Genomic DNA, 12,507 nt, shown 5'->3' on the forward strand with positions numbered 1-12,507 from the left:
AAAGTTTGAGGCATTTAACTAAAACTATGAAGAAATAAAATTGGTTTCATCAAACTTAATACCTCATAAATAACTTTGGTCTAAAATAAAAATATTTAAATTTGCTAAATCTCATTAATATGCTAAAAATGTAAATTATCACTGGAAAAGCTCAAAAGTTAAAATGTAGTTTAACTGTACTAAGAAAGCAAAGCAATTCATTTGAGAAGAGATATCAGAATACAAATAATGACAAGGACCTGACAACTTTACACAAGTAAAATATATATGCATCATTTTGAACTGCAAGTAAATATTTTGGAGGCATATGGTACATACATTAAAATGTAGACCAGAGAAACAGATGAATCAACAGGCATGTGTTATAAGGAATATATAAAGAAATACTCAACATAGACTCGATTGGCAAGGTACTGCTTTCAGTTTAGTTTTGTGAGAATTTAGTAATGTATTCAGGATTAAGATAACTTATAGCAATAAACAATGCCTTTTTTTTTTAGAAGAGAAATCATCTGGCTTGAAGCTACTAATATGCTTAGTTACACCATCCACTGAGGAATATCCTGCAAGGAACAGGGTGAAGCAAATGGGTTTCCCACTGGGGAACAGATTTAAGGTGTCACATGAGGGTTTTAATCGGACTCTGGGAGACCTGCAAAGTATTCAAATACATTAGTATGAGAACGTGCACAGCTTCCCTTCCTAGGTGTTTCTGAAGTCGTAATATCATGTGTCCCAGAGATACTGTTTAATTCCATCTCAAAGAAGACAGCTGGCCTAGGGGATCAAAAGAGCACTCCCTCCGTCCCATACCTCTCTAATTTTATATTCCAAAGCACAAAGCAGCAACGTCAGAATCATTAGTGATGAGGATTACAAGACTTGGTGATGAGTTAGTTATGAAGTGTGCCAGGGTGACGTGAGCGAGAACACAGTCAGAGTTGTGTTGGAGGCCTTGGAGGCACAGGTACATCACACCTTGAGCTAACTTGTCAGAGAATGGGACCTGAAGTTACCATGTCCTGGGGCGTTTTAGATTTCAACAATTAAGCAGATGGGTCAGATAGATACGAGATCTTCCAAGTAGCAAGCAAACCCAATATGAACCTGAAATTTAATAAATATCTGTAATTGCTTCCACTGCCAGCCCAAGGGAGTTTTTCTAGGTCAAAATTCAGGGAAATGGAGCATTTTCTGGAGAATGATATCTGAGCTACTATACATGGGATAATTAAAATGATAATATTAAGAGTCTGTATTAATGTACTGACATTTGTTGAAAAGGCCAGAGAGGACATTTTGGAAAATAGTAAACTAAGACATTTCCTCTCCTTCTACTGCTGTCAGTTTTCTCCTATGAAAATAGAAATATCAATACTTAGTGCATCTCTCTAGATAGTCTCTATCATCTAGTGAGTCTGTTTAGAAAATATATACCAACTTGCAAATTAAGATCATCACTTATACATCTGCGATCCTTCACTTGTAAAGTGAACGTGGATGAGAATGTAACTCTATGATCCAAAATACGACTGACCATAGTTACCAGACCACTTGCCTAATAAAGATTGGTCTTCTGTTACTGACTGCACTAGATAGTAATCCATCACTGTCAGAGCCTGCACTTAATCTAAACTGTTGATCAATAAGAGCTACCACATTCCTAGAAATGAACACTTACTTTGATACGTCAAGTAGAAAGTCATTCAATTCAGTCTGTTTGGCAAGACCTCTGCATACCTGCCATACAAAATAATGGCTATTAATTTTAAGGGAGTTCTGCTTATTTAAGAATAAAAATTCCAGAATACTATTTACCTTATTTATTTAAAAAGGCATAACACAATCACTACTTCGATGTTTTTAAAATTGTACTTGGGTGCATATCCTACCTACATTCAATACTGTCAGGTCCAGGAAGCCCTTGCTTCTCATACCATTATCCTAAAATATATATACATTTTCTTCCTATCAGACAGTTCCTCATCAACCCGAGTTTGCTGAAATGGACTTAAAGGAGCAAAACAAGAAAAAGTGGAAGAAACAAAATAGAATTCTATTGCTGCCATGTTCCTGAACTTAAAAGTCTAGTTCTCGGGAAAACTCCATGCAGTTTGTGATCTTTTAAATTAGATCACATTTTTAAGAGAATCAGGCATCTTAAATAACAATTAATGTTTAAGATTAATGTTTTCATATAACACTTAGTTTAGTGGATGTTTTAATTTAGGAAATGGAGTTATAAAAATATCAGTGTTACTGCCAGGAGGAGGTCATTCCTGGGCTTTCAGTGGAAAACAAAAACCATGATAGGGAACATAAATAATTTAACATTATATGTAAATATATAAAAATAATTAATTGGAAAATATTTAAGGCAGGGAGTAAGTAAATATAAGCGAATAGATCAAACATTTTAGAAACAACAAAATACCTAATATCCAAACACAAAGCACTGGGTTACTTGTTAACCTCCATTCCGTTCCCCAATGCTGCACGCCAAACACCCTTTTCTCCTAGGAAGCCCCTGTGAAAACATCCCAAAGACACACCTGAACCTGATGTATGGCTACTGAAGCCCAGGCAAGATTTGCTGTTGCAACCTAAAAAAAAAAAAAAAAAAAAGAGTATGAGGCAAGTTTTTATCAGTCACATGCAGACATCCCAGCAAAGGACTCTAGCATAAACATATATGAAGAATTTTGTAAGATCATTGCATTTTTGAATATTTTGCCAAATGTGAATAGTCAAATATGTATAAAGTTTCTCTTTTATATTTCCCACTTCTTTGTTATTGAGGTTAATGCTCTCTTGTTCCTCCTACTTTGGGTTAAAAAGGAAGATAAATTGATTAAGAGAACTGTCATCCAATGATTTTAACATAAAATAATTATTTTTCAGTTTCAACCAAAATACTACTAAAAAGGCCTCTAATGCCACTTTAAAATGAGGAAGTATTTCCCAGACTTCACTGACAAGTGCTCAAACTTCTAGCTATTCTATTTCTTTGATTTTTCATCCATCTAACAAATATTTATTGGGTGCCTACTAGGTACCAGGCGCTGTTCTAGATGCTGGAGATACAGCATCAACAACAGAACAGCTCACAGCTGCTGCGGGCAGAGAGAGGGCAGAGAGAAGGGCAAGAAAGAAAATAAAGCGAAGCGCACGTTATACTGGCTGGTGACGCGGCTACGGCGGAAAAGAGGCACGACAGAGGGACAGGAGCCGCTCACGTCTGTGTGCGGTGTTCAACGAAGGCTGATCAGAGAGGGTGACCTTAGAGCACGTTCCTGAAGGAGGCAGCTGGGGCTGGGTACAGGACAAGCGCAGCGCAAGGGGAGGGAGAACAGAGGTGCAGGCTGTGCGCAGGAGAGGGCCCAGCGTGGCTGCAGGCAGGGAGCGGGCTGGAGCAGCAGAAGACGGGTCATCTTGGTAAGTGCACACGGTGCAGGCCACGGAGGGACCTGGGCGAACACCACTTCTGACAGATAGATCATGTACTGTTTGGTTTTAGTAGGACTGAGCCGTTCCGGTTCAGGGAACAGTGAATGGAAGTTATTGTTTCCCAAATGGATTTGATGCTGGAACTTCTATTCAGGACATACTCTAGGAAGAGGACATTTTTAAGGGGTCAACTAGAATGTGAAAACTCTCCAAAGCCATCCTACTACTTCATTTGATTCGCAATACGGTATTTTATTTTTAGTGTTAAAATGGATCCTTACTAAAATAACTTACTATAAATTTCTATATCGTTATATTGAGTTTCCTCTCTAAACAACTGCAAAACAAAAAAAATGTTTTAAAAAATCGTTAGTATCAAAATATTATTAAGCAAATTATGGTTTTAAATATTCACTCATTAAATATTCATCATTTATTAACTGAACAATATTAATAAGCACCTTCAATGAACTAGGTACAACTAAAAGTCCTCACGGGCAGTGTCCAGGCCTCACCTCCTGATGACTCAGACAGAAGGCTTCTTTGCCCCAGTGCCGGTACAGCTCAAGGATGCCGATCAAATCACCGATCGCCGTGACAATTGGCAAACAAAGAACAGACTGGATACGCGTCCCTGATTCCAGTCCGGTACCTCTTGGAAATCGTTCATCCTAAAAAAATAGAAGGGTAAAAGATATAAATTCAGTGAAAGTAATGGAATCATCAAGTTATGATTCTATCAGAAAATTCCTTATACTTGTCATCAGTAATAAGTAGTCCTTTTCAAAGGAAAACCAAATGATCATGGCCAGCCACTATAAACATTGCTTAAGAAAATGCTTATCTTTAGCAACGTGGAACTTATACCCAAATATGGATTTAATGTTTCTTTATCATTGTACAGTAGAATTTAATTAGTGAATGAATATACATAACTTCATGCAATAATAAAAGTAATTATGATGGTTAACATTTATTTATTCCTCACCTGGTATGTGCCAGAACTAAGGGATTTACAGGTATAACGTCACAAGTGAAAATTACTCCAAATGTAAATGCCATAGGAAGGAAATTACATGTATAAAATTTTTTCTCTTCTATTTTTAAGGTTAGAATAACACAAAAGCATATGTTAATGAAAGTCATTGTAACTGAACCTCAAAGGCCCATATTAGATATTCAAATCATCCAATAATTACCAATTACCTATCATAAGAAATGAATCAGTTCTTTGACTTAATTTTCTAGCTTAGCAAAATCACTCAAAGGAACACAAGAAACTCGAATGAATTAATATCAAAACACCAATTCTATTTATTCAATTTCTGTGGTCTACAGGAAGGTTTTCATGAATAGACTGGTATAAATCTATACTTTGTAATTTACAGATATTTTGAAAGCTTGCGTATACATAAAATAGAACATTTTCAAATGACAACTTATACAGTATCTACTTGTTACATTTACTTCTTAGAAATGAAATATATTTGGCATATAACATTGTGGAAGTTTAAGTTATACAACATGTTGATACGTTTATATATTTAATATGGTTGCCACTGTAGCATTGTTAATACCTCTATCAAGCCACATAATTATCTTTTCTTTTTTGTGGTGAGAATAATTAAGGTCTAGTCTCTTAGCAAGTTTGATGATTATAATACAGTATTGTTGTCTATATACATTATACTGTGAAACATTTATTTTTAGCACCTTTTCTTTTATTTTTGATAAAGTAACTAGTAACCTGATTTGTTCAAGGCTATACAGATAACTAGTGGCAAAAACAAAATTAATATCTAGATTTTGTGACTCCAATTTAGTACTTTTTCAGAGCAAATTCATGACACCTATATACTTGTTTGTATGCTTGTTAGTTTCAAAGTCTGAGCTCATGCAGTGACATTTCATCACCGTGTGCGCATGCACTGTGGCAGACTGCTCTGAGGGCTCTGTTTTGTCCTGTTCTCTGTACCCATGGCCTTGGTCAGACCCTCCTACACTCAGTCTGGACCTCCCATGAGATTTGCTTGGCTAACCTGAGGGCAGTGAATTTGATGTAAGCAGAGGCTTGAAAAGTCACTTGCATGTGTCCACTTCTTCTCTCTGACACCTGCCACCATCATAAGAACATGAGGCTAGCCTTACTGGAGGGGGTGGTGAGACACACACAGAGAACAAAGGCCACCTAAGATGGCCAGCTCCTAAGTGACGGCCAGTTGATCTCAGACACATAAGCAAGCCCGGTCAAAGATAGCCCAGATCAGCAAAATGGCCCAATCCAGAGACAGTGAGTGGTGGCTGTATGACCCCACTAAAATCTGGGGTAGTTTTTCACACAGCAATAGCTGACCCATTCATATATATCCTGCTAGGATATGAAACATAAAACAGTAATCATCTAGTCTATATGACTATGAGTATACATTTTTATGCTTAACTATACTGGCAAATGTTGAAAGAACAACTACTCAAATCTACATCTTAGGGGTACATAAGATATAATTCTTGGAGTACAAAGAATTAGTTTACATACAAATGCATTTATTGATCTGTATCTTGCTTTAAAGCTGTTATAAAATGGTTTAAATTATAACAGCAAGAGTATATGTTATCTTTCTTAATTAAATACTTCAGGTTACGAATGGCACAAAGAGTAAAAAGCCACTTACCCCAAGGATGTCTTCTACTAGCAACGTTTTTCTGGACTTGGCCACATAGGCAGAGGTGGTGGTGCCCTGGGCGATGGGCCCAGCAGGGATGAGCCTGGGTTTTCCTTCCTTTATTCCAGGTGGGGTAAACACACAAAGGCTCTAGGAAGAAAAAAGGAATATGTTTTATAGACTTAGGAAAGTCTTTGGCACAGGATGAAAAGTTTACTTAACAATGGCGAGAAATCTGTGAGCCAAGGAAATGTAGAGACATAAGATGAGGAAAGGTGCTTTGCATGACCAAACTGAGTGTCTGAGGTGAAATTCTCTTTCATATGTCCTACGCACACAACACACAAGCTAGATACAGGACTCACACAAATGTCTAGGTGCAGAAAATCTTTTAAAATAGCCTCCGATTTTTATCCACAGAAAATAATAAAATGAAAAAAAATGTAAGCTGTCCTTGGGCTCAAGAAACTATCACACAAGAAACAGACACACTGCACCCCACCACCCTACAGACTTGCCACATGGCTCTGTAACTACAGGTCAACGTGATTTGGTTATATTTTTTCATTTTCATTAAAAATCTTTTTCAGAACATTATTTCTATTTTTAATACTCAACCACTCCATTCCTGAAACTGACCTGCCCATAAAATTACAGATTCAGAATGCGCTTGGTAAAATCTTTGCTCTTCTCTGCATACACACACACACAAAAAAAAAAAAAAGAAAGGAGAAAGCTGGGTGTATCTTTCTGTCTCAAAAGACTAGGTGGGAGGGTAACATTTGAAACTATTTTATAAGAAATGTTTTTTAAAATATGATCAGTTATTTTGACTAAACCAAATCATATTTTAAAATAAATTTCTACTAAATAAGAATTGCTCATCCAAACAAGTCGTCTGGGCATGGGGAGCAATATTTTGACATAACTGTATTATGATTATCTACTCAATTTGAAAAATATTAAAGTTCTGGTAAATTCTCCCAACACTATACTTTTATCTTAAATTGGAGTGCTGCGACTTAAGGATGATGCCCTTTTGAAGCAGTGAGTATTAGGCAATCCTCTGAAGCTAAAGATGTTCCTATTAATGCTTGCTAGCACCAAGCTAGGTCTAAGTGAAGACAATGAGTTGGATGTGGTTATTACTTTTTAGATAACGTGGTTTTCAAGCTTTGTAATGTCGAAGAGCCCTTTCTTCAAGTAAAATCTTACAATCACAAGACAGTGAACCCTATAAACTTGAGCTACTTCAATCACTGGGAGCAGAGAGGAGGAAAAGAGCTTTGGCTCTCACCCCATCAGCTTTAAGTAAGTCGTCATTATCTAAAGATTACAAGTTAAGTTCAAAATATTTTTATTCACTAATATATCTACATTAGTTAGGATTGTGTTTAAGCAGTAATTTGCTATTATGCCTGTGAAAAATGTTTTTTGAATGCTTCTTTTAAAAAGGATTAAGCTTAAAATGTTTAAATACAAGTTACACACTTTAAAAGATTTTTACAATTCAACTACACATAAGATGATAAATGACAAATGCACTTTATTTTTAAAGAGGCTAGAAATAAGTCACTGTTTTTATAGTTACTATAATGCACCAATATACATATGACATAAATGAAGTAAGACTTTCATTAGATTTAGTATCTATGTGGCAATACAATTCAGTGTGTCACCCCTTCTTAAGATTGAGAGAAGAGTAGCGAAATGATCCAAGAACAGGAAGAGAGATGATTGCAAGAAAAAAATGTTAAAGGACATGGTATATTTAGCCTGAATTAAAGTCAGAATTGAAAATGATTTTTCCAAACTATGAGAAAGTTAATCGTAAGAAGGATGCTGAGTAATGTTTCTTTGCTCAACCAGAGTCAGAACTGCAGGAAATGAACTTAAATTGACCTGAATTATTTAGATAAGTCTTAAAGAACTTCCCATGACAGCGATAGAAAGTAAACTCTAAAGCAAGCTCCCAACAGAAGCTTTGGACTTTTTAAAAAATAGTTGTTGACTTTATTTGTTTGTTGTTTGAAGATATACAACAGGTATCTCTTTTGGATGACTTTGCTATATGCCCTTTAAGGCTGGATTTAATAGTATCTTCATAATATCTTCATAATAATATCTTCATTTAGCTTCATAATTCAATATGACAAAATAGCTTACACATACACATTCCTAGGTTATTAGGTCATTTATTTAATATAAAACATTTATTACCTCTGTGTAGGCTTTCTATATGATGCACAAGAAACAGACAAGCAAATACTGCATCTTGGATATATGGAAAGCTATTTTACATACTAGATTTGCTGAAAATAAATGATTTAGAAATCTTTCAATTACTTGATTGAATGTGGAAAACTCCTTGTGGAAAATAATTATCAAAACAATAAATAATTCTTTACAGTGGGAACTTTATACTTGTTTTACTAATTAGGTTATGATTTTTGTTCACACTTACAAAATAGAAATGCTTACAAATGAGAGCAGAGGGCAAGTGCTAACAAAATTTTGAATAAGTTGTCATATGAAGGCCAAAAGCTCAGATAGGAAGGGAAAATGAGGACCAACCTAGACAGACACCTGTTTTTTGATGTTTTTACAGCTTCAGTTTCTCTCCTCTGTGCACTTAGTAGTTTCCTACTCTTTTTGGTGGCATTTTTTTTAACTCCGTATGATTCACCTGTGCAACAGCTCCGTCCATGACCTTCATTTCTGATTAAAGATCAATCACTGGTTTGAATTGTGTGTTCTGCAATAGCATATGCTGTATGATCTTTGTAGTGGAACAGGCTGATGGGCAGCTATTACTGCAAACAGACAACGTCGATAACGAACCTCCAAATTAGAGGCTAAATTTTACATGTATTCAGGAATGGAGAAAAGTTTATTAAATATACCTTTATTTACTCCACAGAAATAATCGAACAGATAGTTGTGTATTGAATAGTCTTCTTTTTCCCACTGGCTGAATGGACACTTTCATCATATACTAAATCCCCAAGTACACTTGGGTCTGCTTCTGAACTCTCAATTCTGTACCACTTGGTTTATTTGCCTAGCACACTATTTTAATTACCGTAAGTTTATAGCACATGTTGTGATCTGGCAAGGCGAGTCTTGCTTGGGTTCTTCATGTTTCAAAATAATCATAATTTATAAGACATATTTCGCATTTTTCATTGGTGAAGGGCCTGCATTAATGCATTAACAACTGATGGGTGTAAGTTCTAAAGAAACTTAAAAATGAAGTAATGGCTTTATTTTTCAAAATCAATCATGTTGAATTTTTAAAGACGTATTTTAAATTTTTTTAATACAATGCTTAAAGGTTATGTTCCATTTAAAGTTATTACAAAATATTGGCTATATTTCCCGTACTGTACAATACATCCTCGGAAGCCTATCTTACACCCAGTGGTTTGTACCTCCCACTCCTCCATGCCAATCATTATGAATTTTGACATAAGAATTTGACTGGGATGTTCAGATTAATAAGATGAAAAAGATTATACTAACTATTTACTTTCATAGGTGGATGAATGAAAACTTTCATCAAACATCACTACATAACATTTAAATGTATTAAGACTATTATGCATACATTTACAATCTATAACATCCAGCGTTGAAATGAGCCTCTAAAATTAATTTCTGCTTTAATGTTGTATGAATCTATGAAAACTTTTATTAACACAAACATTTTTTAGGGGCTAGAGATGAAAACTACACGAAAACTAAAAACAAGGAAAAGGTTCAAAGTTTCAAACCTCAACCACCTCTACCCTTTCCAGAGAAGAGCGTCATTGCATTCAGGGCACGCACCTGCCCACTGATGCTCTGCACCTTAATTCCCACCTGACAGCTCTGCAGGTGGCTTGACTGTTGTTAGGCCTTTCCCCTCCCAACACCAGCAAGGAGACTGGCCAAAGAGCTAGAAATCAATCCAGAGGCAAGGCCATGCAGTAGTAGGGGATGAATTAGCTCTTTCAATATTTCAAAGAAACTCATTATGAACTATCCAATATTTTTTTGATAACAGTACATTTTCATAAGTATTTCTAAAGTTAAATAATTTAAATTAGAGAAGATTGGTAATGGTAGTCATAATGAATAAGTTGGCTCAATGAAGGAATAAAAAGCATTCAAATTAGTTAAAAAATCAAATTTTGAGAAATAGATTTGGTGGGAAAAGAACCATAGAATAGGCTATCACACATTATTTCTTAAACACCAGGATTTTTTTGATGAATTGGGAAACTGATTCATTGACATCAACTAAAGAGAGAAGTCTACTTCACTTGGTAAACAGTTGCTTTCATCTTTCTTTCCATGAACGATTCAAAGATCACTTGATTCATGAAACTTCACTTTCATGTTAAGGCTTCAACTCACAACCAATTAAATTTTGGAAACACTTTTTAAGAAAAAAAAACATTATTTAGGCTTACCATTAAGTTATTTTTCTTATAGACACTAGATGGCACTGAAGAGTAGATGAATGTAGATCCGGGCAGAGGGCGTTAGCCAGGAACCCCAGGTACACTGGACCTTGAACCACATGCCTAACTTTGTTAGCATGATTCTTAGAAATAAACCTACTGAAGTCATTGTGCATTGAAAAGAGTCACACAGTTACTCTAAACTACTGGCTGTAAACTGGTTTCTAAGCTAATACACAAAAGCTATCTATGAACTTACTTTATGAATTATAAAGTTTGACATATAATTAGAGACCACTAGGTTTCCAGCTTTCACAAACCACAATTACAAGCAACACAAGAAAAACTATAGTAATGACATTATAAAAAATGTTACATAGTAAGTGGAGTATGTGACTCTAGATATGAAAGAGAAAACCTGTAGAAACATTAAAAAGTGAATTAAGCAAAATCTTAATCATGGAAAAATCAGTTTTGGGGTTTTTTTTTTGTTTTTTTAATTTAAGAAATTTCCATCTATACTCATAGGTAAGCAATATTGACATATAAATTAATATTTCTGATGTTCTTTTCCTGTTTTGATAACAGATTTATGCTGTTAGCATAAAATCAGATATTTAATTTTTATCTTTGTTCTGGACTGTATTCTCCCCCCAAATTCATACGTTGAATCTCTAACCCCCCTGTGATTGTATTTGTGGATAAAGACTTTAAGGATCTAGCTAGTGTTACAATGAATTCATAAGAGTCGGGTCTAATATTATAGAACCAGTGTCCTTATAGGAAAAGAAAGAGATACCAGAGCTCTTTCTCTCTGTTTCTGTGTACAGAGAAAAGTCCATGTGAGGACACAGCAAGAAAGTGGACAACTGCAAGCCAGGAAGACAGGTCTCACAGGAAACTGAATTTTTTTAGACCTTGATCTTGGACTTCCAGCCTCCAGAATTGTGAGGCTATAAGTGGCTGTTTTTTAAGCTAGCCAACATGTGATATTTTGTTATGGCAGCTCAAGCAAACTAACAGTTTTTTAAGCCAGCCAACATGTGAAAAATCAGTTTTGCCCAACAAACATTTTAAGAGCACCTTGTATATGTTATGTGTCAGACACTGGTATTGGTCAGAACACAAAAGGCTTCCTTTCCCAGCTCCAGATTTCTCACAAATTGCTTCTTCCTTTACTGTCCCTTCTTGTCTATTAAGGAAGAGGCCTTCTAATCCCTGCTCCACCAGAGGTCTCATCATCCAAGCTCTTTTCAGTGTCACCAACCCCAGCACCCCTGCCAGCCCCATCAAATGCAGGATCCCAGAGCACCTTTGTTCCTCTCTTTTCACACGTAAGGTCATGTGCTATGATTAACTGTGGATTTCTTGATTTTTCCTACTGGTTGTACATTCTTTGAGGACAGGAATGATTTTTATTTATCTTTGTATGCTCAGCAATTTAGCACAGTTTTTGGTACATGGCAGGTGTCTGAAATGGTTTGTTAAATAACATGCATGATGTAACATTTAACCAATGGAGGTTAAATTCGGACTTGGAAAGTTTAAGACTCTTGTCAAAGTCCCAAAGTGGTGAATTGGAACTCACACAATCCAACTCCAGAATCAAAATTCTTTGGAAAACTAAGCTGCTAACTGGGAAACTTGTCTTCTCTTCCCAAGCTCTGAGACAGTGTAGACAGCACAGGAATTCTCTCTCCTGAAGGGCTGTCTCCAGTGGAGTGTGTGCACAGAAGTACAGGAAACGATTCTGGTTCATCAATGCGCCCCACGGCTAGCAACTGCCTGAACAAGGTTGGTGCTCAAAAAACTGTGTTAAATAAATGTCCTACCAGCTTTTTAAAAAAACATTATTTCAACACTACTTTCAATTTCTTCCATTTACTGGTCTATTCGTTTTCTATCATCATTTGCATTAAATGGAGCAATTTATATTTTCCTCAAAAACTGTC

At 35.7% G+C, this 12,507-nt stretch overlaps 1 protein-coding gene across 1 annotated transcript in view; it reads right to left on the reverse strand.

Annotated features, from left to right (window-relative positions):
* PDE10A (phosphodiesterase 10A) overlaps positions 1-12,507 on the reverse strand; it is a 297,841-nt gene that overhangs the window by 76,029 nt on the left and 209,305 nt on the right. Inside the window, 4 exon segments of the mRNA XM_081250479.1 lie at positions 1,682-1,740; positions 2,553-2,603; positions 3,963-4,118; positions 6,120-6,260. Of these exon segments, the coding sequence (XP_081106605.1) occupies positions 1,682-1,740; positions 2,553-2,603; positions 3,963-4,118; positions 6,120-6,260 (407 nt within the window).

Source organism: Mesoplodon bidens (genome assembly GCF_964165515.1).
Source record: "Mesoplodon bidens genome assembly, chromosome: 12".
NCBI classification, from domain to species: domain Eukaryota; kingdom Metazoa; phylum Chordata; class Mammalia; order Artiodactyla; family Ziphiidae; genus Mesoplodon; species Mesoplodon bidens.